The 25202-nt window shown below is 37.6% G+C and overlaps 4 protein-coding genes across 10 annotated transcripts in view; 1 reads left to right on the top strand and 3 right to left on the bottom strand.

The window, feature by feature from the left end:
- Window positions 1-313: 313 nt before the first annotated feature.
- Window positions 314-4891, bottom strand: noxo1a (NADPH oxidase organizer 1a). The gene is made up of 8 exons (XM_052553259.1): window positions 4033-4891; window positions 3656-3736; window positions 3439-3511; window positions 3170-3353; window positions 2866-3050; window positions 2671-2778; window positions 2132-2249; window positions 314-1924 (listed from the first exon to the last, which is right to left on the bottom strand). Exons 1-8 carry the CDS (start codon window positions 4096-4098, stop codon window positions 1309-1311), a joined length of 1431 nt encoding a protein of 476 aa, XP_052409219.1. The 5' UTR covers window positions 4099-4891; the 3' UTR covers window positions 314-1308.
- A 6050-nt stretch (window positions 4892-10941) lies between these two features.
- Window positions 10942-14717, bottom strand: LOC127953909 (glucose-induced degradation protein 4 homolog). Its single transcript, XM_052553283.1, has 6 exons — window positions 14260-14717; window positions 13621-13680; window positions 12389-12496; window positions 12166-12267; window positions 11690-11820; window positions 10942-11612 (listed from the first exon to the last, which is right to left on the bottom strand). The coding sequence occupies exons 1-6, from the start codon at window positions 14446-14448 to the stop codon at window positions 11549-11551; spliced, it is 654 nt and encodes a 217-aa protein (XP_052409243.1). The 5' UTR covers window positions 14449-14717; the 3' UTR covers window positions 10942-11548.
- Window positions 14718-15176: 459 nt separating this feature from the next.
- drc3 (dynein regulatory complex subunit 3) lies at window positions 15177-19091 on the bottom strand. 2 transcript variants are annotated; one of them, XM_052553255.1, is made up of 13 exons: window positions 19030-19091; window positions 18649-18838; window positions 18337-18453; window positions 18097-18263; window positions 17799-17945; window positions 17525-17644; window positions 17273-17385; window positions 17007-17181; window positions 16779-16910; window positions 16056-16128; window positions 15860-15981; window positions 15572-15703; window positions 15177-15421 (listed from the first exon to the last, which is right to left on the bottom strand). In XM_052553255.1, exons 2-13 carry the CDS (start codon window positions 18800-18802, stop codon window positions 15311-15313), a joined length of 1563 nt encoding a protein of 520 aa, XP_052409215.1. In that variant the 5' UTR covers window positions 18803-18838; window positions 19030-19091; the 3' UTR covers window positions 15177-15310. The 2 variants fall into 2 exon arrangements, with proteins under 2 accessions (XP_052409215.1, XP_052409216.1); XM_052553256.1 differs by having other exon boundaries at window positions 18923-19047.
- A 505-nt stretch (window positions 19092-19596) lies between these two features.
- LOC127953886 (TOM1-like protein 2) overlaps window positions 19597-25202 on the top strand; it is a 71190-nt gene continuing 65584 nt past the window's right edge. For all 6 annotated transcript variants that reach the window (XM_052553250.1, XM_052553252.1, XM_052553254.1 and 3 more), the window contains exon 1: window positions 19597-19692. In XM_052553250.1, the coding sequence (XP_052409210.1) occupies window positions 19641-19692 (52 nt within the window). In that variant the 5' untranslated portion in view covers window positions 19597-19640. The remainder of the gene's footprint in view (window positions 19693-25202) is intronic.

Consider the following 25202-nt stretch of genomic DNA (forward strand, 5'->3'; position numbering starts at 1 on the left):
CCTGATATGTTTAGTAACTTGTGCTAGCAGTGAGTCACGTCTGCTTTATTGGACATCTGAGATTGCCTTTAGTGTTAGATACACCGATTGCATCTGTGATGGACAGCTTGAGTTGAAAGAATGCAGAGTGAATACAAAACCTTCTAGTTTTTGTCCGAATGCCATCTAAACCTGTTCTTTCTTGAGTTGTTCTTGACCTTTGCTAAAGAGACATGACATTACAAAATCACAGTGAATTGGAACATACCAAAACATCATGCAAGATTTTAGACAAGGAGATTTGATGTGAAGTGGGGCTACAGGATACCAGAAACCAAGAAACAAGTAAAATGTTTCATTTTATTTAATCACATTTGGTTACGCAAAAACAGATTTTGTTTAAGGGTCTTTGTTTAAGGTTTAAGGGTACGGTGTGTACAGTTTTGACTGCTGACATGTATTGCATTTACTGTGCATTATAGACATATCCCATGCACTTAAATCTTTTGTATAGAAAGACATGGTAGGTGAAAAACTGGAACCAGCTCTTTAAAATGTCAAGGGTGTCCAATCCTGCTACGTTTTTTGTCGTCTTTCATGCATGTAAATCAAACCCATGACCTTGGTGTTGTTAATGCCAAACTCTACTCTTTCAGATAAAGGAATAAATTAGCTGGTTAAGGTGGGATTGATTGAGTTGGAGCTAAGGATTGGAGACCTCTGACTTGGATGTTGGTCCTTAAAGAACTGATCTGGCCTGTGTTTTAGATATTTTCAGCACTGATATGCTTCTTTAACAATCCATCAGCAGGAATGAACACTCCAGGAATTTTGGTTATAGATTTTATTTTATGTTTCCAGGGATTCAACGTTGGTTAAAATAATGCAACGAGTCAACTCTGAAGAGAATATATATGTATATGTATAATATATGTCAGGATATACAATGCATATAAGGCACAAGTGATAATTTCCACTATGGAAAAAGAAAGCGAAAACTAAGAAACATACAAATATTCATGTCGATCATTATCTTTTCTACATTTCTACATACAAGATCATCTACATTTATCAGATCCCAAGAGCAGCTTTTATAGAAACTTAGAGACCCATCATTTGTAACATGCGTAATAATTCTGTTCCAAGAATAAGATCTCAGCTTAGTTCTAGTAGTATAAATATGTAGCAAGAATCTCTCCATAAGTTGTCCATCAAATAATCACAATAGCATCAAGCAAGCGTTACGCCAGTGGACATTAATGCTGTCCTGGACGTGGACTCTCAGATGCTCTCCTCAAGCATGTAACCTGAAGTGCTTGAGACATCGGCCTAACTGGTTCTCTGCAGGTTTTTGCGTGTGACGGTGGTGCAGCGGTTGAGTATCTCCTGAGCTTGGGGTCTGGGTGGTACCTTGGGGGAGGAGGGCATCTTGTTGAGACTGGGGTCTGATCTGCTGCTGATCATCTTGTCTTCTCCGGCACTTTCAGGGCTCAGGCTGCCAGAGGAGTCAGGCGTAGGGGTGCAACTCCTGCGTAATTGCTCTCCTGTGTATGAGCAATTTAGTGAATCGCTGCCGGAGAAGCTGCTTTCGTCGCTGAAATCTTCGCTGTCGTAGCTCACACTGCTTTGGTGCCCATTCTCGACAAACTCCACTCGCACTGATGGTGGATTCAGCCATGTTGTATGAGCGTCCGGCAGTCTACTCATTGATCGTGACATCTGCTTATCTTTAGGGTCCAGGGTGCTTCTTGGAGGTCCCAGGTTGCCCTGGGATCTGCTGAGCTCACGGCTAGAGACCTGCAGGAAATTTTCTCCAGGACGTTGAAGCCGTGTCAAGTCAAGAGTGGAGCTGGTCATCTCCCTCTTAGCAGGCATCAGGTGCATCCGTGGGTCATTGTATGGTTGCAGGTACATAGATGGTACGAATCCCGCCTTTCGATTGTACCTGAGAAATAGACAAAGACAGCTCTTAATCATCAAGAAGTAGCATTAGAGCTTGTATAACATCGATGGGTGTTTTGGTGTCATTCTTTGGAAGTTAATAAGGAAGAAACATTAGCTGCACAAACTCTTCTGCTTGCCAAGTGAGCAGGTTTTCTGCAGTTTTCCTGCCCGTTAGATTACTGGTGTGTATTTCGTGATGGAGATTTACCTCACTATCCACCAGCCGTTGTCAGACTTCTGTAACACCTCCACCACAGACCCGATCTCCACTGATAGTTCATCACTGTTCATGGCTCTGTAACTTTTGGCGGCAACATAGAAAACGCCTGACGAATGGAAGAATAAGATCCGGTAATGTAAAACTTGGTGGATCAAGTCTTATACAACAGCATGTGTTTAAAGTCCTGCTCCTGGAAGGCAACTTCAATCCTAAGCAAATCAAAGTCTTCAGGATTACTAAAAACGTTCCAGGCAAATGTGTTGGGACTTTGCAGGACAGTGGTCCTCCAGGAGCAGTGTAAGACACCGATGTACAAGGGTTATTATTTTGTAAACTGCTACCTTTGCTACTGCTACCCAAATACATTCATTTTCAAAGTTAGTGGAATAAACATAATAAGGTTGGTTTCCAAAAGACGGCTGATTCAAGGCACAAGAATGTCAAACATTCACAAGTGTGACCAAACTGGTTTAGTTTCCAAATAAATCCAGCTAGATTACAATAGAAACCGCGAAACCGGTACTTACTTTCGCCGTCCATCACATCGGGACCATCATCATCCATCTCAGCTCTCTGCAGATAAGGAGCAGGAAACCAAGCGAGATTCTTGGCTTCATTTTCCACCAGCCACCATCCTGATGAGACAAAGTAAAACAAAGTCAGCAAACACTGAAGAGAGAGACTGCAGTTTCTGTGTGGTTTGGCAAACAACGAGTTCTCACCTTTTTGGTCTTTAATGAGCACATCCACAGTCTCATCCACCTCAACCTTGAAGGGCCGATTCTTGGTGTCCTTGGTCTCAAAAGTAGCTATGCATCGGTATGTTTCAGTAACAAAGGGTTGAGTAACGTTGTTTATTCCAGCATTACCGCTGCTCAGGGAGGTTTCTGATGGCATGATCACGATACTGTCGAACAAAACACAATCTTTAATTACATTCTGTTTCAGAGACTTCATATAGTTTAGAAAATTCTAGCATGTATTTAGTATTTTCTGCTCTGCTTGCCTTGGCAGCATCAACCTTACCTGTTTTTGGCAAAGTCCGAATCGAGGTCCTGGGGTTTGGGAAGCAGGAACTGGAGGAGCTCTGAGCTCTGGCAGATACGGGGGTCGCTCTTCAGCAGTTCACTGCAGTATTCTTCCAGAGCCTTCAGTCTGAGCACCGACTTACTGGGGCTCCACTTCTGCATGCTCTTCTGCACTCTTGCAGCTGCAAATTATTATTATTTTGTATTACTTCATGATGAGGGCTTGAATTTCTATATTGTTTGATGAACAACTAGCAAAGTATTTACCTTTAAATTTGGGAACAATCCTTCCTGACCTTCTAAAGGGGTTTGAAGGAGGGAATTTCTTCTTGAGTTGTCTCTACAGTAATAAGCAAATAGATGTTATTCTGCTTGATTCTCTCTCTCTCTCTCTCTCTCTCTCTCTCTCTCTCTCTCTCTCTCTCTCTCTCTCTCTATATATATATATATACATAATATAATAAAAATGAAGAAAGAGACTTACATGCAGCTTCTTGAAGTCTTCGAGCGATCTGTACACAGTGATCTCATTTTGGTCTGACCAGAGTACAGTGGTCATGTACAACTGGGAAGAGAAGGATGTATTAGACACTTTTCATTACTTTTTAATTACATTACAGTCTTCATGTTATTGTAGCCTATGTTCAGAGTAGTGTTAATGAACCGCTGTACATGCCAGGAGTGTTCCCTTATTTCTATCTGTCTTGACACTTAAAATTAAGTTACCATTAAAATTAATATATATATATATATATATATATATATATATATATATATATATATATATATATATATATATATATATATATATATATATATATAATAACTAATGCAAAATGGGAAATTAAAAAAGGGTCTTACCTTAGCTACTTCTTTCTGCATCACTCCAACAAGCTGAATATTGAGGGGGTATCTTTGCTCGTCCATGTTGCAGGAGATGAGTCGTGTTGTCTGTTGTTTGACGGACCGCGCGTTATATTTATCTCGCCTCCAGCAAGAGGCGGGGACCGCGTCATGCCGCTTCCAGCGCGCGCCCGCTGCTGTTACACAAACCGGAGAGACCGCTCTTACGTCACCAATATTCCTCGCAAAAGGTTGGAAGGAATTTCACGTGTTTCGATCAATCGATAAAGAGCTTTCCGATTTAAACTAATCTCTTCAGTTGCGATGTGACGTCACGTGACAACATGCCCCTCTATTATCAAGATGCGTTCATGTTCATTACTATACTTTCTTGTACAATAATTCTGAAGTTTTTCTGAAGAGTTCAGGAACGCTTTTAATTTGAAACGAATGCATTTTGAGGTATCTACCTGAACAAAAACTGCTTTTACAAAACTATACCACAATAATGAAAGGGTTGGGTTGATATATTTTGGGATAGTTTTATATCTGTATGTGCATAAACAACTATCTTGATTATTGTATTTTTCATTTAACCTTTATGTAACCAGGCAAGTCATTAAAAACAGGTTCTTGTTTTCAAGATTTCCTTAAAGACACACATATAAAGCTCATAATTTTTTTTTTTTTAAAGTTAAAAAGTGGTAAAAATGTTTATTTCATATACTGTAACTGTTAAGTAATAGTTCACCCACAAAATTAAGATTCTTCATGCTGATATGAATTTCTTTATTCGGTTGAACGCAAAAGAAGATATTTTGTAGGCATATACTTAAAAAAGACAAGGCAAGTTTATTTATATAGCACATTTCGTACACAATGGTAATTCAAAGTGCTTTACATAAAAGAAATTAAAATAATAATGAAGAAAAATAATAATAAAAAAGCAATTTTAAAACTTTTAAAATTATAAAAAAATAACTTATTTAAAATGAATTTAAAACAGTTAGAAAATGATTTTACATAAAATAAAATAAAAGAAAACAGTGAAAATATAGTGCAATTAGTTCGGACATTGCACAGTGCTCATTCAATAAATGCACAGCTAAAAAGTTTTGTGTCTAGATTTAAATGTGACTAGTGTTTTAGCACATCTGATCTCTTCTGGAAGCTGATTCCAACTGTGGGTGGCATAGTAACTAAAAGCGGACTCCCCTTGTTTTGTGTGAACCCTTGGTATTTCTAACTGACTTGATCCTAGTGATCTGAGTGGTCTGTTAGGCTTATATTCAGTGAGCATATCTGAAATATATTCCGGTCCTAGGTCATTTAGTGACTTATATACGAGTAAAAGTACTTTAAAATCAATCCTAAATATAACTGGAAGCCAGTGTAAGGACCTGAGGACTGGTGTGATATGCTCAGATTCTCTGGTTCTAGTCAGAATCCTGGCAGCAGCGTTCTGGATGAGCTGCAGCTGTCTAATGATCTTTTTGTGAAGGCCGGTGAGGAGCCCATTACAATAGTCCACCCTGCTGGTGATAAAGGCATGAACAAGTTTCTCCAAGTCTTGACTGGAAACAAAACATCTAATTCTTGCAATGTTTTTTAGATGATAGTATGCTGATTTAGTTACTGCTTTGACATGACTACTGAAACTGAGGTCTGTCTCCAGAATCACACCAAGATTCCTGACTTGATTTTTTAGTTGTATGACCCCTAGAGTCAAGGTATGCATTCACCTTGATAACTTCATCTTTGTTTCCAAATGCAATGACTTCAGTTTTTTCCTTGTTTAACTGAAGAAAGTTCTGGCACATCCAACTATTCATTTCATCAATGCATTGGCAGAGGGAGTCAATGGGGCTGTAGTCATTTGGAGATAAGGCTAGGTAAATCTGGGTATCATCAGCATAGCTGTGATAGGCAATTTGGTTCTTTCTCATTATTTGACTTAGTGGGAGCATATACAGGCTAAATAAGAGTGGTGGGAGAATTGACCCTTGTGGGACTCCACATGTCATGGACGTCCACTTAGACTTATGCTCTCCTAGACTCACATAATAGCCTGACCTCATAAGTATGACCTGAACCATCCCAGAAAGCCCGACCCAGTTTTCCAGTCTCTCTAGTAGTATGTTATGATCGACAGTGTCAAACGCAGCACTGAGATCTAGTATCGACACTGTCAAAAAATAAATAAATAAATAAATATATATATATATATATATATATATATATATATATATATATATATATATATATATATATATATATATATACACACACACACACACACACACACACACACACGGCTACCATCAACTGATTGGTTACCAACACTCTTTAAAGTATTTGTGTGTGTGTGTGTGTGTGTGTTCAACAAAATAAATAAATGCATTCAGGTTTGAAACAACTCAAGGGTGAGTAAATGATGGCAAAATTTGGGCAGAACTATTCCTTTAAGACTCATCTTTATTAAAGCAACTGCAAATAGTAGACACTTTTAACAAACAGAAGCAAAGGCCTGATGTTTAGTTGAAATTGCTGATGGTGAATGAAATCCATGACTTTCTTTAAATGAGTGGTAATGAAAGGGAAATGGCAGTTCTTAAAATGGACTTGTATGTTGCAATCAGCTATAGTGGGAAATGGAAATATGCTAAATTAAGTCTATGTTATGATGTAGTAGTCTAGACCGGAAAGGAATAATGATTATATACTTATGAGTTTGTATTACTCAGTACTTGTAGCCCTTCACATCAGTGCTGTCATATTCATAAATTTATTTACTTATTTGCTGATGTGTGCATAATTCAGCAATAAACCCCAGACATTCCAGGAAATAGAAGATTAAAAAAATAAACAAAAGATTCCTGTTGGGTTATAAGAAGCTTTAAGGAAGCTTCATTCCTCTCAGATGTACATTTGAAGCAGACACCTTTGTTTATTGTATGACGTTTTTTTCCCTCTCATTGCATTTTTCAATCAGTGTCTTTTTAGAGACTCCATAGTATAATGATATATGTTTAACAGATGATAAAAACAGTTGTTTGTTGCTATTTAATATAGCATGGACTAATGAGAACATATACAACTTAATATTACATTCAATCTATATTAACAAATATGAACACGATATAATTCATGTTCATTTGAACCAATGTGGTTAACTAACAGTAGTGTTTTTTTTTTTGTTATGTGGTAATATTATTGAATGATAATATTCATTCTCAAAAATAGAATAAGGAATATTTTATCAGATAAACGCACTGGAACTAGATTGCAAATAAAGAACCTTTATTTTAAGAGTGTTCCTGTTTTACTTTGCATCCTCATACTCCACCAACTTTGGTGATGATTTCACTCTTCTATGGTATTTCTCAATTTCCTGGAAACGTTTAGATGGACGTTTTCACATTTTTTTATAACGCAAATATAAACATGGAGAATGTATACATTCATCATAAGACAGTAGTGAAAAGACTTCAACCCTGAAGCCTTTCCACTATTGCGTATTTTCTGAAGTCCATGCCGTGTGAAGCAGGTGAATGCGGTTAGCTAAGCTAAAACCTCAGACCACGATAACCCAGTTTCCCAGAGATATGGACATCAAACAGAGCTGGACCGTTTGTGTTTTTGTGATTCAACATCTGCGTGAATTTCCACCCCACACTTTTATCTTTTAGCTCTTTGGTTTGAGCAGCTTTTGAAGCTGTGGCTTCTGTTAAATGGTGCAATCATTTGAAGTCACATTAATAATGAACGGCATCCAGCGGACAACATATTTTAATTTCTGACATTACATTTCTAATGCATGATGCACAAAGGTAACATTATATAAGCTATTCACTATTGTAACTTGATTTGTTTCCTCATTGGGAAAGGAGAGTAACTGGCCTTCTCCTGAAGTGCATCATTTCCTGTTGTGAATCATGTGGAATGCATTCACTCCTACATAATTCTGGATGACTGGAAAGTGCAGACCACGAAGCACATGGTATACTGTATCCCATAATGCATTGCGCTCAACTTTAACTTTGGAACGTGTTGCACATTTGTTGTCAAAATCCAAATGAGTTCATATTTACCGAATACCGAATAGTTAAGTGGAAACATGGGAAATCTTTTCTCTGTACTTTTGCCAGTTAAACAGTGTTTAAAGAGAACTGACAATTCAATTATTGTTTATGCATAATGCATAATGGATAGAAGGTATTCAGTATACTGTATAGATCACAGTCCATGCGCTAAAGATATGATTACTACACCATCTACTGGTTGAGAGAGTCGCTTGCATACATTTATGTGCAATACATCATGAGAGTAACCCAAATGAATCACTTATTATTTCACTTTCTGTATGTAGTTTGCACAAACCTATAAAAAAAGAGAAAAAAGTAAATAGATTTTCTCTCTCTCTCATACACACACATAGACAACTCCGGATCAATGGTCTTTATTTTCTTATCCTTTTGTGCCAATAAAAAGATCACTCATAGTTATAGAGAATGAAATCATTTGTGTACACCACAAACAGCCCGATTATGTACATCCCCTCCTCCTGTACTGTAACATCATGTGCAGTGACCTTTCGTTTGCTTAGCATTTCTTTAAATAAACATTGACCTTCAGGAAACAGAGTATTAGGCGCAGCAATCAAACATCTTACGTCTTCATAAACACTTCTCTCGGACCACATTTCTGGTTTTTAAGGACAACAAAAGAACTCAAACAGGAAAAGATGTCAAATTTACACGTCAATTTACTGCGTGTGTTTTAGACATTTTGCATGTGAGTTAATGTGCAGCATTAGAAGAATTTGGCCATGGCATGAGCCAAAATAAAACTAATCAATTCTATGTACAAAATGTCATTAGGAGATCTCAACATAGCTAGGTTGAAATGTGGCGCGAACGTGTGGTTAAACACTTGCTAGTCTACAAATCCAACAAAGAGGTTTTGGTGGATGAGGTACAGTGATCTTTCATCTCAAACGCTTTTTCGTAACTCTCACATTCTTTCTGTACAGAGCTTAAAACTAATGATTATAAAAGTGGTTTAAAGACAAATCTTTGACTTTTAAGGCAAAGGGTTTGACTAAAGCTTAATTGGACGCATCTGGGTTTTGTATCATAAATGAGTCTCCGAATATTTCAGCACCGCCGTAGCTGCTGAAACATCAGACAAAAATTGCGCCTCGAGGCTGATGGGTAGTTTTAAATTAACAGTGTTGTCCACCATCTGGACTGTTTTCTTTGAAAAGTCTTCCTGAGCCCTCCAATATAAACATTTGCTTATTCATCATGACATCTTCGGCAAAGTCTGAAAGTCACGATACTCTTCTTGCGTTCCGACACGCCGCGTGACATTGGTGCCAATACCACTCAATACTCTCTGAGCTGTCAATATTAAAGTGAACAAGTGAGAAGTGATTATTCTCAAACCTAAAGAGACTTGTAAGGAAGCCTGGTTCCACCTCAGAATAATAATAATAAAGTTAATTGTGAATTTTTTTTAACAATTCTGACTTTATTTCTCTCAGTTCAAACTTTTTATTAACTCAAAGAAAAAGTCAAAATTATGAGATGTTAATTTAGATTTCCGGGAAACAAATGTAGAATTGCAAGATGTAAATTTAACATTCAATGAAAAAAGTAAAAAAAAAAATCAGACTTGCGAGATACACACTCGGAATTCCAAGAAGAAATTCTGGAATTTTGAGATATAAATGTGAAATTCTGAGGAAAAAAATTTGAATTGCAAGATGTTAACTTTGAATTCCGAGATAAAGTCAAAACTGCAAGATATAAACTCCAAAATCTGGGACAAAAATAAATCAGAATTGCGAGATGAAAAAAAAAATTACTTCTTACTTTCCTGAAATTCTGAGAAATAAATTTTAAATTCTGAGGAAAAAGTCAAAGCTGTATGATATAATATTGAATTTACAAGGAAAGAAACCTAATTGCAAGACGTTAACTCTGAATTCCAAGAAAAAAATGACAAATAAAAGTCACAATTGTAAGATACAGGACTGGAAATGTCAAAATTGCGAGATATAAACTTCCAAAATTCAAAAAGGTCATTTGAAAGATTGTCAAGAAGTGCGAAATACAGGCTTAGAATTCCAAGAAAAAAATCCAGACTTTTTCTTTCCTGAAATTCTGAGGTAAAAATTCTACGGGATATAAACTTGAATTTCCAAGGACAAAAATTTGAATGGCAAGATTTTAAATCTGAAAAAAAAAGATAAGATAAAAGATAAAAGTCTGAATTGTGAGATGTTTAAGCTGCAGTCCGTGACTTTTTTGTGTTCAAAATTTATATAATAAGCGAGTAAACCAAGAATTCATTTTCCAAACCATGTTTTTGGCTCGTCTTGAATCACTACGGTACACCTATAATAAGTGTTTATATTCGGACTATTAAGACTGGTTTGGGTAGTAGCCCAGTACCTGCGTGATTCGCCTCAGACATAAACAGAGAGAAGTAACTCCAGCTACAATGTTCTTCAGCAAGACTCACGCAGTTCTGTTTATTAACCGCCAGAGCGTCAAAAGTTACAGACTGCAGCTTTAACTAAAAATTCCAAGATATACACTCAGATTTGCCTGAAATAAATTAAGAATTGCATAATAAATAAAACAAGAAGTCAATTTGCCTTCATGTTCACATTGCGTGGTGGAAACAGGCTTCCATATACTTGAGATTCTTATAAGCTGAGATTTTTCAGGTTGCATAGCAAAACAAGGAGCGTAGAACTACCCACAGATTTTGTTTTTTTCCCAAACTCAGAAAGAAATGTTTCATCCAAAGCAGCTTTACAAATAGCTTTACCCCCATGGGATAATATATATATATAACTCTTTCCAAAACACCTGACTCCATCTCATAATAAAAAATATATCACACGTAGACGCAAAGGACCCAGCTGCTATATATGTGACTTTTGATGATACACCTTACGTTAATAAAAAAAAAACAGTGTCTGGGGGCCAAGCAAGCCGCAGACAATAGCAACTCTCCATATCCATCATATCGCACACTGTATCTTTAATACGTCTTCAACAGAAGTCCCAGTGTCTGCATACAGCGTCCCGCTCACAGTCTTTTCAAACAGAACGATTAAAAATAAATTAAAACAGATTTCAAAACTTCTAGATCGGCCATGCTCTTTTATCAAATTACAAGGCGAAAAAAAAAAGAGAAAAATATCCCCATTGGCTCTTCCATCCAGGCAGGGCAACGAAAATAGTTTTCTAGGATGATCGGAAAACAGATGCGTTAAAAACATAGAAACATAAAAGGAAAAACAAAACGCTAACACTGCTGCGAATCCCCGAATCCCACTCGCTCGCTCGGCTCGTGTAGAGAGTCTCCTGAAAGAGTTCCTTCCTCCCTCATTCCTCCGGTTATTCTTTCACTGAGCGGAGAGGACAGCCGAGTCCTGGGCGTGATCATTAGACAGTTCCTCTCGTTCTCTCATGTCACTTCCTCTGTCCGCTGTAGATTCACCTCCAGGACTTCAGCGTCACCGGAACTCGTAGATGGGTGCGCTGTGTTCAGGGACGTGTGTGAGGTTCAAAGACTGATACCTGATAGGAACAGGATTACAATTGGGTTCTTGAGGTGATATATATTGAAGATTTAGAATACATTTCTAATTCTATACCATTCTGAGCTTCTGTGGTAGTAGTAGCCCTCTATGGTGGCTGTAGACTTCTGGAAACAGATGTAGTAGAAGCCGGCGAAGGAAGCACCGCTGATGTCTTTGATTGTGTGATCTGGAACTAGGAACTGTTCCTGAAACAAACACAACATTTTTTGCATCATTCCTTCAGTCTTCAGTGTCACATGATCCTTCAGAAATCATAATAATATGCTGATTTGCTGCTCAAGAAATACTTCTTGTAATTACCAATAATGAAAGCAGTCGTGCTGCTTCATATTGATACGTAATAATGTTGGATCAATATGTAAAGTACACAAGAACAGCATTTATTTGAAATACATATCTTTTGTAATATTAAAAACGCCTTTACTGTCAACTTAATGCATCCTTGCTGAATAAAAGTTTCTTTCAAACATACAAGAAATATCTTATATCAACAGTACTGCATATGGTTTTATTCATAAAACATAGTCTACCTTCCACCGCATGAAGACGTAGTCGCTGTTCTGTAGTTCTTCATAGTCGAAGTCATCCGAATTAAAGCTTTTTGCGTACTGATAAAATGCTTGAAACTTCCCCTGAGGAGAAAGACGAGAAAAACAGATTTATCAGATCAGGTTCTACTCGCATTTGAGTCACGATGCATAATGATTCAGAATCATGATTGGTCACACACTGAATCATGACATTATTTATTACCCAGTGTTTTCGGTCGACATCCTCATCCGCGTCCCATTTCCTGGTTAAAAAAGGCCGTTTCTTGCTTATGATCTCCCCAGCGAAGAATGTAGTAAGCGTGGGATATTCCTACAGAGAGCAGCAGAGCGACAGTCATGCTCATTATTCTCCAAAAAGAATTCTAAAGAATTGAACATCAAATGAATAGCGCATCATTTGCCATTCTTCCTTGTTTCAGGACATTTTGATGTTTTAATAGCATTTCTTATTTAAACTTAAATATAGCATTAAAGTCGGTTAAGTCCAATTAATATTCATTAATCAGTTCAAAGCGTCCATTTCAAATAACGGATTCAAAAATTGCACCAAATGTTTGCTCAAATATTAATGTAATATTTTTATATACTAGAATCATTTTTTTTTAAATACTCTACTGTTAAAATATATTTTTTATTTTATGCATTTCTTTTATTTTCATAAATTCATATTTTCAGCAAGGATGTTAATCAATGTTAAATTGATCAAGTGACAGTAAAGACATTTATAACGTTGCAAAAGATTTCTGTTTCGAATAAATGCTGTTCTTTTCAACTTTCTATTTATCAAATAAATCTGTAGAAATTAAGCAACACAAGTTTTTTCAATATTGATAATAATAAGAATTTTTTTTTAATTGACCACAAAATAAGTCATCGAATCAAACAAGGAGTAATGCTGTCTGAAAATTCAGCTTTATAATTCTGTAATAAAATTACATATGCAAATAGATAATAATTATTTTAAATTGTGTATTTTAAATGAATAATGCTATGAAAATTATTAAATATCATTCTTCTCTTAAATTTTTAGGAAAAAAAACATTATTTGATTATTTTTAACTAATTTTTTTTTTTTTTTTTTTACATTGTTCTAGATGGCTAGACTGGAAGAAGAAAAAAGTCAAAATACCAATACACTCTAACTGAGCTGCAGAACAATGAAGCAGTTTAAAGTGTATGTAGGCTTCTGTATCTTGATGAAATCATGGACTATCAGTGGGAGGACAGATCTGTGTCCAAACCCGCTGTGCACTGCTCCAGTATCACAGACAAAGCAGAAGACCACAAAAGCAGAAGCTCCCAGACAAACAAGAGTGGTTTTTGTTTATCTCACGTCCTGTCACACACTGATCACAGGCTACTAAAAACCACATTACAGATTTAGTAAACAGCTCACAGTATGACATACAGTCACTGACCACGAGTCTGTCTCACCTCTGTCAAACCTTTGATCTTGAGGTATCCACACAGGTACGAGTCCTCCATGGTCACGTGCTGTGGGTCCAAAGCAAAGGGTTTTAATAAAATCAATGATGAACAGATCTGCAAATGTGCGTCAGGGCAATAACATTCAATAAAACTACTAGAAAGTGCTAGCCTTGCCTCAAACATGAAGTTACGACACTCAAAAATGGGTAACTGATCCATATAGACTGTAACTCCAGATTCACTGACATACAATATCAGAAATGGAAATGCGTTTCACAAATACATATTACACACACACATACAGTGGTGGGCAAAATGATTAGAACACTACTATTTTCACTGACACTACAGAAAAAGATAGAAATAACTGACTTCAAAGCATTTTTAGCTGGTGAAAACACTAACTTAGTGGTCTAAAAATATTGCCCACCACTGTATGTAAACTAATTAGACAGCAGTTCTGGACACAAAACTACCTAGTAGACTGTGCTTACAAACAAACAACATTTTCGAGCTTCGCAGTCACCGTGAGCTCTCTACCTAGACAGCAGTTCTGGACAGCAGTCATTTGGATTCTCAGGAGCGTTGACATCCAGAATGCTGCCTAGCTAGGGAGCTCACTCGTTGCTAAGCACACATGTTTACCTGCAGAACTACCTCGACATCATAGGAGTTCCCTTTGCTCTTCTGGTAGCCGCGGAACTGGGAGCCGCTGTAGAGCAGAGAGGTGTGGACGCCGGGCTGCTGGGTGTTTATCGGCGGGGGCGGAACGAGAGAGGCCGAGGCCAAGCAGGCCAGCGGCGAGCCCTGACAGCAGACCGTACGGACCGGCATGATCGATCGCTTCCGCGGGGCTCTCCCCGAGGTCAAGCGGCCGAGCGGCGCTTATCTGACGCGCTGGAACGGGAGAAAACGCGACACTGACAGCGCGATTCGTAAGTTTTGGAGTTTCTCCCGCAGGACCCGAGGTTACGTCCCTTCACAGCAGAATGAGGGCGCTCAACGGCGAGTCATGTGACCCAGCGTGCTGTTAACTGATTGGATGACGTACGTCGAGTAACAATGACGCTGGATGCTAATTGGCTGCTTTTTAGAAAAGAATGACGGGATTTGTAGTTCTAACGTGACTTGATGGAAGCGTTACTGTAGACATATATATATATAGGGACTCGTTAATGTTGTAGATGTGACAGCTGTTTTTAAACAACGAATTTGGCAGTATAAGATGATTGACGGTCGTCAGCTTGGATAAACATATGAGCAGTAATATTCTTGTTGGTATTATGATTTTTTTTTAATGTGTGATAATTTGATAAACAAAGTACATGAAACACAGGATGGTGTTAGCTCTGCTGACTTAAGTTAATTTAGATATTTATAATTGTAATGTAAATGTGTGTGTGTGTGTGTGTGAGTATATATATATATATATATAGCTGCCTACACCCCATTTGAGAAATGCCCTTTTATGTACAGTCAACAAATGGAGTTGCTGTAACACTGGTACTTCCCTGTAGATGGCAGCATTCCATGAAATACAAAAAACTTTAAAAAGTTAAAAGTACTGCATCTCTGTATTTAATAAACAAAAATAATACAGATGCATACTTGTTTACTAACAACAAAATAGCTAAATTATTGTACAAGTGTATTTTTTTTTTATTTTTTTTTTTACAAATCAGACTTGAGAAAGATTTTAATGATGCTCAGACAATCGCATGTCCTCCAGCTCATCCTTGACGTAACTAACGTAGTTTCGGATCTCTGAGGTGCGCTTGCGATTCCTCTTCACTTCTTCTTCATGTATCTATTAACACAAACAAAACAAATCCAACTATTACATTTTATTTAATAATAAAAATCTTTGTGAGGACAGCTGCGTGGTAAGCTGCACTGCAACAAAACAATATAATAGTTGACGTCTAAAAGCACAGAAAGTGTGTTCATTATCACATACTGATTTCAGCAGTCCGCTCATCCAGCTGTTGATCCGTGTCAGTAGCTCATCCTCCCTGTTATCAATCTTCAGCAGGTGGGTGTCGTGGGAAGCACTGACTGCATTGGTTACTGTGTCTTTATCTACCAGCAGCTACATAGCAGCATAAGAAATGAGGACAAAACAGTGATCAATCCTTAAATATGTGTCTGGGACATAAATAGTAACCATTACTTCTTCATTATTCATAATGGATAAACACAAATATTTTTTTTTTCTACGATAAGTGATCAAGTGTTTTTAACTGACCATGGCCATATCATCAGGGATTTCCTCCTCTAGCTCATTTTTGACCACCTTCTCCAGTGTTGCCAAGGCAATCTCCAGCTGTTGTTCATGGTGCTGGTTCTCCAGGTCTCGGCACTGTGCAAATGTGCGCCGGAGTCAAAGAAGTATTTTTGAATAAATGTATTTGTGTGCGTTTAGGATTTGTTGAAAAAAGGATATATCCCTTGCACATATTCAATAAACCCTCCAACCATGTCTGAGATGCTCCTCTCAAAGTCTTTGAAGATGTCCTTAAAAAAGCAGATTAGTGAAACTATTTGGTTACTGTGTTACGATATGGTCCATATATAATAATACATTAAAGGAATATTTCAAAATTTAGCGTAACATCACTTTCTCACCAGTGGATGCCCTGCAGTTAATGGGTGCCGTCAGAATAATATTTCAAACAGCTGATAAAAACATCACAATAATCCGCACCACTCCAGCCCCTCAATTAACATCTTGTGAAGATGCAAGTTTGTAATAAATCAATCAAGATGTCCTCTTTCCATAATATTGCTTTCTACGATGAAAGTCATCTCGTCTGAATCAGGAGAGATATATGCAAAGATCCAAACAGTCCAAACAAAAACGCAGCTTCTCGCTTCACAAGGTATCACTTGATGGACTGGAGTAATTTGAATTGCTTGTGGATTATTGTGATGTTTTCATCAGCTGTTTGAAATCTTATTCTGACGGCACCCATTCACCGCAGAGCTTCCATTGGTGAGCAAGCGATGAAATGCTCGATTTCTCCAAATCTGTTCAAATGAAGAAACAAACTCATCTAAATCTTGGACGGCCTGAGGGTGAGTACATTTTCAACTACATTTTTACATTTTGGGGTCAACAACTCCTGTAACAATATATGTCTATATGTTTTTTTTTTCATTCTGACCTCCAGTTGGTCCACCAACTGCAGTTCCAGACTTAAGAGGGTTTCAGAGAGCTGGCTGGCCTGCTCCTGGCACAAACCGATGTGGTCTTCAAGTAGCTCGACATCTGTGATCTGTTGCATTTCCACTATTTTCTGCAATAGAATGGAATTGCATTTGTGAGCATTTTTTTTTGTGTGTCCAGCTGCTTGTATCATTTTCCAAACTTGCCTGAGGGAGAAAAAACTAACCTTCCTCCGGGAGCTTTCAAAGTCAGCTGCTATTTGTGCTGCTTTCTGCCGATTATCAGCCACTGCCTCATGGGAACAGGAAAAAAAGGATTCCACCTCAGCAATTCTCTGAGCATGCTGAGTCAAACCCGCATCAAATATCTGCACACACAGAGCCTCCATCTTGCTCTTAAAAGTACATGGATTGTCAAGGTAAATGGACTTTTGGGGCCTTTCAGTATTTTTAATCACAGCTCTATTTTGTTTGGCATTCCTGACAAGGATATGACTCAAGCAATTCTTCCATTCCAGGGAGGAGAGCCAGTTTCTCCCCATCAGGATCTTCATCAAACATGCTGTCATAGAGCTGAGGTCCATTCAAGAACTCCACGAATGCATCCTGTAAGAGAAGGAAGCGACATTTATTCACCAGTGTGAAGGAGTATATATTACTTAGGCTAGCCTGGTTAAAATGTGTAAATCTGAATTATGAATCCTAGAACATTAAAGACCTTTATCTAAATGGTAACGATGGTCACCTTGTGCAGCTGAAGCTCCTCGTTGCTGATCTTCTGAGCCTCCATTGCCTGCTGCTCCTGGAGCTCATTTTCTTGCATTCCCTCAATTGCATACTTATACTTTGTATTGGCAGTTTCACGCTATATATGTGAATACATGTAAAACATAGTCAATAATAAACAGAACTAAAATATAATAAGAATAAAAGAACAAAATGTCCACAAAATTAAGCCAAACAACTACAATTATATGCAGGTCTTATAAAGCTGTCAAAATCTTTGAAACGATACTCACTGTTTGTTCATCCAGCAGTCTGTAGTCCAGATAAACTAAGTCTGGAAGATATGCTGTCACAAATGTCTTGTAGCTCTCTTCCTCACAGATGGGGTTTCCCGCAAGATTGAGAGTGCGTAAATTCTTAAATTTTCTTAGGTATAACACCTGCGGGATTGGATATGATTTCCTTCAGCTTTATGTTTGAGTGACATTCATGGATGAATTCAATTAATTGAAGTGGATGGCTTCATACAGTGAAATCACACACAAATTATTTTTTCACACAAATGTATAATTTAAAATACAGTTGGCTTACATTTTCAAGCTGAGCAATTGCATTGTTTCCAAAAGAGAGGACGTGCAGGTCTTGCAGAGAATCCAGGTTTTCGACGACAGAAATCCGGTTGTTGAACAAGCTCAAGTCCTTAAGTTTCACGAGAGAGTTCAGTCCTTCAACCACTTGAATATTATTAAATGACAGATCTGAGGAATACAAGAATCACAGATTATTAGCGTCTGCATCAGTTTTGATATCAACAAGACAACCGGAACTCACCAAGCCAGACCAAATTAGTCAGATTTTCTAATCCTTCAATCCTCTCGATAACATTATTATCCAGCTGAAGTTTTGTTAAAGAGGTGAAATGCCACAGGTGGTAAATCTTCAGGATGTCTAAAAAAATATAAGAATAAAAATAAAAAACATCCATATATTTATATTTTGAAAAAAAAAAAACATATTTTTGTACTATTTTCTCATGCAGTTCTCATTAATGTAAAGTGAACATTTATATATAATTAAAAATAACTAAATATCCACAATTGTATATGAAATATGTACTGAATTAGTTTAATTTGATGTTCATACTCCTGTAATCTAGTCTTAGTTGTAGCACGTCTTCATACTGGACGCCCTCTTTCTTGGATATATCTCCAGCTTGTCCCTGAGGTCCCTGTTCCTCAATTGCTTGTTTTAGCATCTCCTCATCTATTACTTTAGGTTCATCCTGTTGCCAGTTCATTTTGCACTGCTTTTGGTGACTGGAGCCGTTTATTACCTGAAAACACACACGGCCCACGGAGATTAGAAACGCAATGACTCGGTATCTAGAGAATATAAAGCAGTTGCTTATTTTGGAGACCTGTCATCATAAAATCAGTCAAAACCAGAATCCGTCATCATTTCAAAGTTGTTTGTTTCGGTATTAAAAGCTCATATTTGGTAATAAACCCTCTGTTGATAACAGACCTGACTGGAATAAGCGCACGTCTGTTGGACGCCAAAGCAGTTGCTTAGCAACCGCGGGCTACCGCTCGTAACTTCCGGTGATTTGAGCAGCTTTGAGGCGGGCTAAAATAATTAAAACATAATTTCGTTACTTTTATTTATTTATTTTTAACTGAACCTGATTCTAATTCTTTGATATTATAGTAGCAACTTTCAGTATCATCAATCTATTACTTGTTTATTTATTTATTTAGTTCGCTAGTTAAAATCATAGACAATAAAAGAACCGTGTAAGATCCTTCTTGAAGACCTAAAAGGAAATGTGTAGATTTATTAGAAATACGATAATATTTCACGTGTAGCCGTCACACAGTATGCTCCAAATTTTGATGAAATTAATTTGAACTGGAATTTATGTTTTTATAAGGTCGTTTCCATACGTTGTCGCCCTCCAATGGTTTACGCACATTTACAGCCTTTTTAAGAGAAACTTGATTCCTGTGATGGACAGGAGTATCGACCAATCAATTAAAAGTCTCGCTTGTTTAGACCAATCAAACAGCGCTCTGGGCGGGGCTTGTGCGCGCTGTCCGCCAAGCTCTCTCTGTCGGCGGATTGTTGTTGTCATCAAGATGGAGTTTTTGCTGGGGAATCCGTACAGCACTCCCGTTGGCCAGTGCATTGGTGAGTTTAGCGACTTACAGTTTCTAATTCTTCTTCTTTTTGTGTTTTTATAATAGTTAATGGGCCATATTCATCCAATGCTCGTGTTAAAATAGTTTAATTGTGTGTATTAGCTGGCAGCATCATACAGTCAGCACTGTTAGCTAAATTAGATGATGTGCTAGCCAGCTTCTTCATCCGGTGTAAACACACATATGTTACTAGGAAACTCTATTCATTTGTTTTCAATATTGGGAAATTGATAACTAGAGAGTGACAGTGTTTCCCCAGTTGATATTTACTCGGTAACAGTCTGAGTAGTAGGTCGGAAAGGAGAAACTGAAGTCTCTGTCTGACTCCGGACTCAATCAGAGCACATTCACTGTTAACATTCAACATTAGGACATTGATAACATTGATTTAACATTTGAATTTACCACCTCAATCTACATGGCGGTAACATCTCTGTTTATATATCTCATTTTTATTACCCTCAAACTTGTAATAGTTTGTTCAGTGCTGTAATTCATCGGGTTGACAGTATTTTTTATAATCATTGAATTCATTATAATATAATGTATTAGTTTTACACGAATAAATACTAAAGGATTTAACAACACTTTTAATGCATGATACTGATCTCATACTTTACAGTAATTCAAACAAAGCCAAAATAGGTTTAAAAAGTATAAGATATATGAAAAAAATAACCAAAAGTACTGTTCATTGACCAGAATAAATAATAATATGATTCTGCTCATATATATATATATATATATATATATATATATATATATTCATTAAGTAAAGGTGGAAGATCAGATGTTTGAGTGTTGATCATTGCTTATATGTCAATAAAAGCTTCAATTGGATCTGTCCAATCTTTCATTTTGGATGAAGTATATGTAATTGCTATCCACGATTTTTGTATTCATTTTAAGAATATTTTCTATATATTTTAAATATTGTCATATATTATTAATTGAAATATTTTATTATTAATATAATCTGATATATTGTTATAACCCATAGTTACATTACATTACCTTGATTATACATAATCTTTCTTTAAATAGCCTATAGTTTTAACCTAAAATCTTGAAGTTGAAAAGTTAATGTTGGTTTCATGTGTTGACATCTAGGCCTAGTATTCAGGTTTAATCGCTTTCACTCATAGTTAACTTGTGATTTATTGATGGATCTGAAAACCAGTTTGTGTTGGCATGTCTGGTCCTGAATTGGGTTACAAGCGTCATAAAGCAGTAGTGATCCAGTCATGTGACTCTTGATTTGTTGACCTTGCAGGGTGTGCACACATCTAGCATCTTTAACCACTCTGACTTGGCTTTGTCCCTGTTTTAATTTCTACATGAGCGGTTATGCGAGGAAATCTGTTTGCTTGTTTGTTTGCATTTAAAAGTTTTATTTGTGGTGTGTGCATTTGACTAGAGTTCTTATGTAGCTCTAAAATCTCTGAGACCCGAATAAATGGTATGATTTGTCTGTATCTCAAACAGTGCTGTTCTGTATGCCTTACAAATGCATGCTGCACATTGGCACCACAGTTTTAAATACTAGACCAGATGATTTGGAAACTGTTATGTTCAGCTGAAAGAATAGTTTATATTTGTGGTGTAGTACATTGATCAATACAGGTCAGTTTTAGGAGTGTATTATGAGCTTTTTATATCAGTGTTAAAGTGCAGGCATGTTTACTGTTGCTCTGCAACATTTTGTGAGTGAAATCTAGTCGTTTCAATAGAAATCTGCACCTTCAGGAGTTTCGTGTGAGGCCAAAAAAGTTCCCCATGCAGATGTCATGCAAATTTGCAGCATTGACCAATAGACATCCGCTTGGTTTAAAACTTAAAAGTGACTTACATGTGAGCTGTGGCATGTGAGTTTCAGAAAAAAGTTGGTCATGCAAATTTGCTTTGTTGAGCAACGAAAATCTGTTTGGTTTAAAAGTGACTTTTGTGTGAGCTGTGCTTTATACTAGGATTGTACGATTAATCGAAATCATCATAAAATCACGATTTGAGCGTGCGCGATTGTTAAATCTGCTCAGGGTGTGTGTGTGTGTGTGTATGTGTGTTCACTGCTCTCTGTGTGTGCACTTCGGATGGGTTAAATGCAGAGCACAAAAAAATGGCTGAATTTCACTTCACTTTCCGCAGCCCCTCCAGTATGCTATCCGATCCAATCAGAAAGCAGCGCTCCTAAATGGAGTGCGAGAACAGAACAGACTGCGCATACAGATGTAACGCCAGGTTCTCACACTTCGTCTGCGGTGTGTACTTTTTCTGAGCCTATGTTAACTGATCAGAGCATTCACACTGCACGTGGTGGTGGTCCGGCAGTGCGCTCCAGGACCGATGCGTCTGCAGCAGTCATGCAGTGATCGTTCAAATTCACACTGAATGCACGGTGGGGGAGTCGTAGCCTAGTGATTAGAGAGTTTGACTCCTAACCCTAGGGTTGTGGGTTCGAATCTCGGGCCGGCAATACTACGACTTAGGTGCCCTTGAGCAAGGCATTGAACCCCCAACTGCTCCCCGGGCACCGCAGCATAAATGGCTGTCCACTAGGGCTGGGCGATATGGCCTAAAAATAAAATCTCCGATTTAATTTTTTTAAATTAGATTTCCGATTTTTTCCCTACTTAAGGAAAGCAATAAGTACAAACAGCAGACAACTTAAAGCAAATTTTGCTTTTATTTAATCAAAAGTAGGGCTGCTCCGATCGTTAATGAGCATCTCGTCAGTAAGCCGGTTTTCTAATCAGCGGTTAATTCCTCAGGTGCGTGATTTCACATCGAGCAGCTGTTACTACACAGAGCCGTTTGTTAACTGAGAAGATGCGCAAATAAACGCTGAAAATGAAGTGGATTTGCGCATCTTCTCAGTTATGTAGTAACAGCTGCTCGATGTGAAATCATGCACCTGAGGGAATTTACCGCTGATTAGAAAACCGGCTTTACTGACGAGATGCGCATTAACGATCGGCCGATCGTGATCGGAGCAGCCCTAATCAAAAGCAAGACAAATGTAATCCCCATTTTCATATTCGGCTGGTGCTGCTGCTTTTGATTGCGATGGGCTTTAGGCAGCGTGGGGTCTCTTGCTCCACGTCTGTCGCAGCAAACCCATACCAGTTCCAAACAACAGATGATTTTATTCCTTTCTTGGGAACAAACTTCCAACTCTCACCGGTTACCATGTTGTCGCTTGCTGTTTCGTGTGTGCTATGATGTTGTTGTTGTCGCTTGCCATACTGCCAAGTGAAACTAACGCTACGGAAGCTCCGGGGAGCCAAAAATGCGCCATTACACAAAAACTCGATTTACTTATTTTTTAAATCGCCTGTAACAAAAAATTCGAATTAATTCATTCAATCGATTTTTCGCCCAGGCCTACTGTCCACTGCTTCGGGTGTGTGTTCACTGCTGTGTGTGTGTGCACTTTGGATGGGTTAAATGCAGAGCACGAATTCTGAGTATGGGTCACCATACTTGGCTGAATGTCACTTTCACTATTCACTTTTTTTATGACTGTAAAGCATGTCTGTGTGTGTCAAAAAATTGAATTAAATTAAAATAGAAATCATAAAACTAATCCAAGAAATCGCTTTTTTTTTTGTCAATATCGCACAAGCCTACTTTATTCTACTGTTTTGACTACAGAGTTATCATCTTGCAGGACGTGAGAAAATGACAAGTTCAGGAAAAGACTATTAGATAAAATAGAAGCGAACAAGGTCTCTCTCAGCTGTCGCCGCATCATAAGTATGTAAGAGGGTGAATTGTATTATGGACACTCTAATTTGATTTTGGCAACAATTTGCAGACAGAGGCTCACTATTTCTCAGCACCACACGTCTCCGTCCGGCCTCAGGCCTGTAGGTCATAAGTTGATCCTGCAGGTTCAGGATGTGCTGACCACAGGACAACATCCTCCTAATAGATGAGCCTTTCAGTATGAGTCAAGTATTGTTTTTTTTTTTTTTTTTTTTTTTACTTGTACAGGACTGTTGTAAGAGCAGAGTCTTCAATTACTAGAAGAGACAAAGTGACAATAGTGCCAACTTTTAAATATCAATTTAATTAAAGCTGCGGTAGGTAACTTTTGACGCTCTAGCGGTTAATAAACAGAACTGCTTGCGTCTTGCGGAAGAACATCGTAGCCGGAACTACTTCTCTCTGTTTATGAAGAATCACAAAGGTACTGGGTTACTCCGCCGCGGTACCCCCGTAGCAATCTAAAATAGTCAGAATATAAACACTTATTATAGGTGCACCCTTGTGATTCAGGACAAGCTAAAAACACGGTTTGGAAAATGGATTCATGGTGTACTCGCTTATTATGTACATTTTCTACATTTTGAACACAAACAAAGTTACGGACCGCAGCTCTGATTGGTTGTTTCTTACCGGGAGCGGATGACTTTCTGCAAATGGCAACAGGACCACTGGGAGGAGCCAGAGGAGCTTGATTTTTTCACAGATTATCTGTCTCATATTCTACTGTCAGGACATAATGACAGGTTTAACAAATATGTAAAAAATATATTTTTACTAAAGTTACCTACTGCAGCTTTAATTCTTGCTGAATTAAAAGTATTAATTTCTTAAAAAAAAAAAAACTTGTACAGACTCCAAAGTTGAATTGTAGTGTATGTATGAATGAGGAAAGCAACACGAAAAATGTGGTACTAATATGGACAAGGCACACTTCCACGATCCTGATTCATTTCCTGTGTCATCAGAAGAAGCAGCTCTGAAACAGATATGGCTGTCACAATAACAGAGTCAGTACCAGTAACCACAGCGAAAACTATTAATGTAAGTTTTTAATGCAAGGGAATATAATGTAGTTTTGTCACGTCAGTCTAGACTGTTGTGAAAGAACTTAGCTACCAAACTGAGCCAGTCTCACCGATCCTGTAGAAAGACTCGTCATTTTTAATATTAGATTATTATCGATGAACCTCTTAGGTCACTTGAAATGGTTTCTTCAGACAGTTCTGTAAGGTCACTTAGATAATGTGGTGATAACAAGATTATGTTTGTGCTCAGAGAGATTAAAGGATGATGGTAAAAGCATTGGGTCCTGTTCGTTATTCAGGTCTGAAACTGGCCCACTGAGGCGTGAACTTTTCAGGAAGGAAAACACAGACAAGGGCTTAATGAGGCTCCACATAAGTAGCTTTGGAATCTGAAGTGTTTGTTAAGTGTTACACATGACTAAAATATCTCGCTGGCAGCCGGCTTTCTTTGGAAATCTTGTCATTAACTTTCTGTATAACTTTTTTCCCCAATATGAAACTACTTGAGCTACACACTAGCCAATTATTTATACTTAAAAAAAGTATCTTAAAGAAACATTTTATCACTGATTTGAAGCTCATAGATCCTAACATTTCACACATTCACAAACGTGTTGTTCACGAGTTTGTAAGTGGAAGTAACGACTCGTGGTCAGTGTTGTTATCGTAAACCAAAACTGAAACTATTAAGAATAATTTTTGGTAA

Source organism: Carassius gibelio, chromosome B3 (genome assembly GCF_023724105.1).
Source record: "Carassius gibelio isolate Cgi1373 ecotype wild population from Czech Republic chromosome B3, carGib1.2-hapl.c, whole genome shotgun sequence".
NCBI lineage: Eukaryota > Metazoa > Chordata > Actinopteri > Cypriniformes > Cyprinidae > Carassius > Carassius gibelio.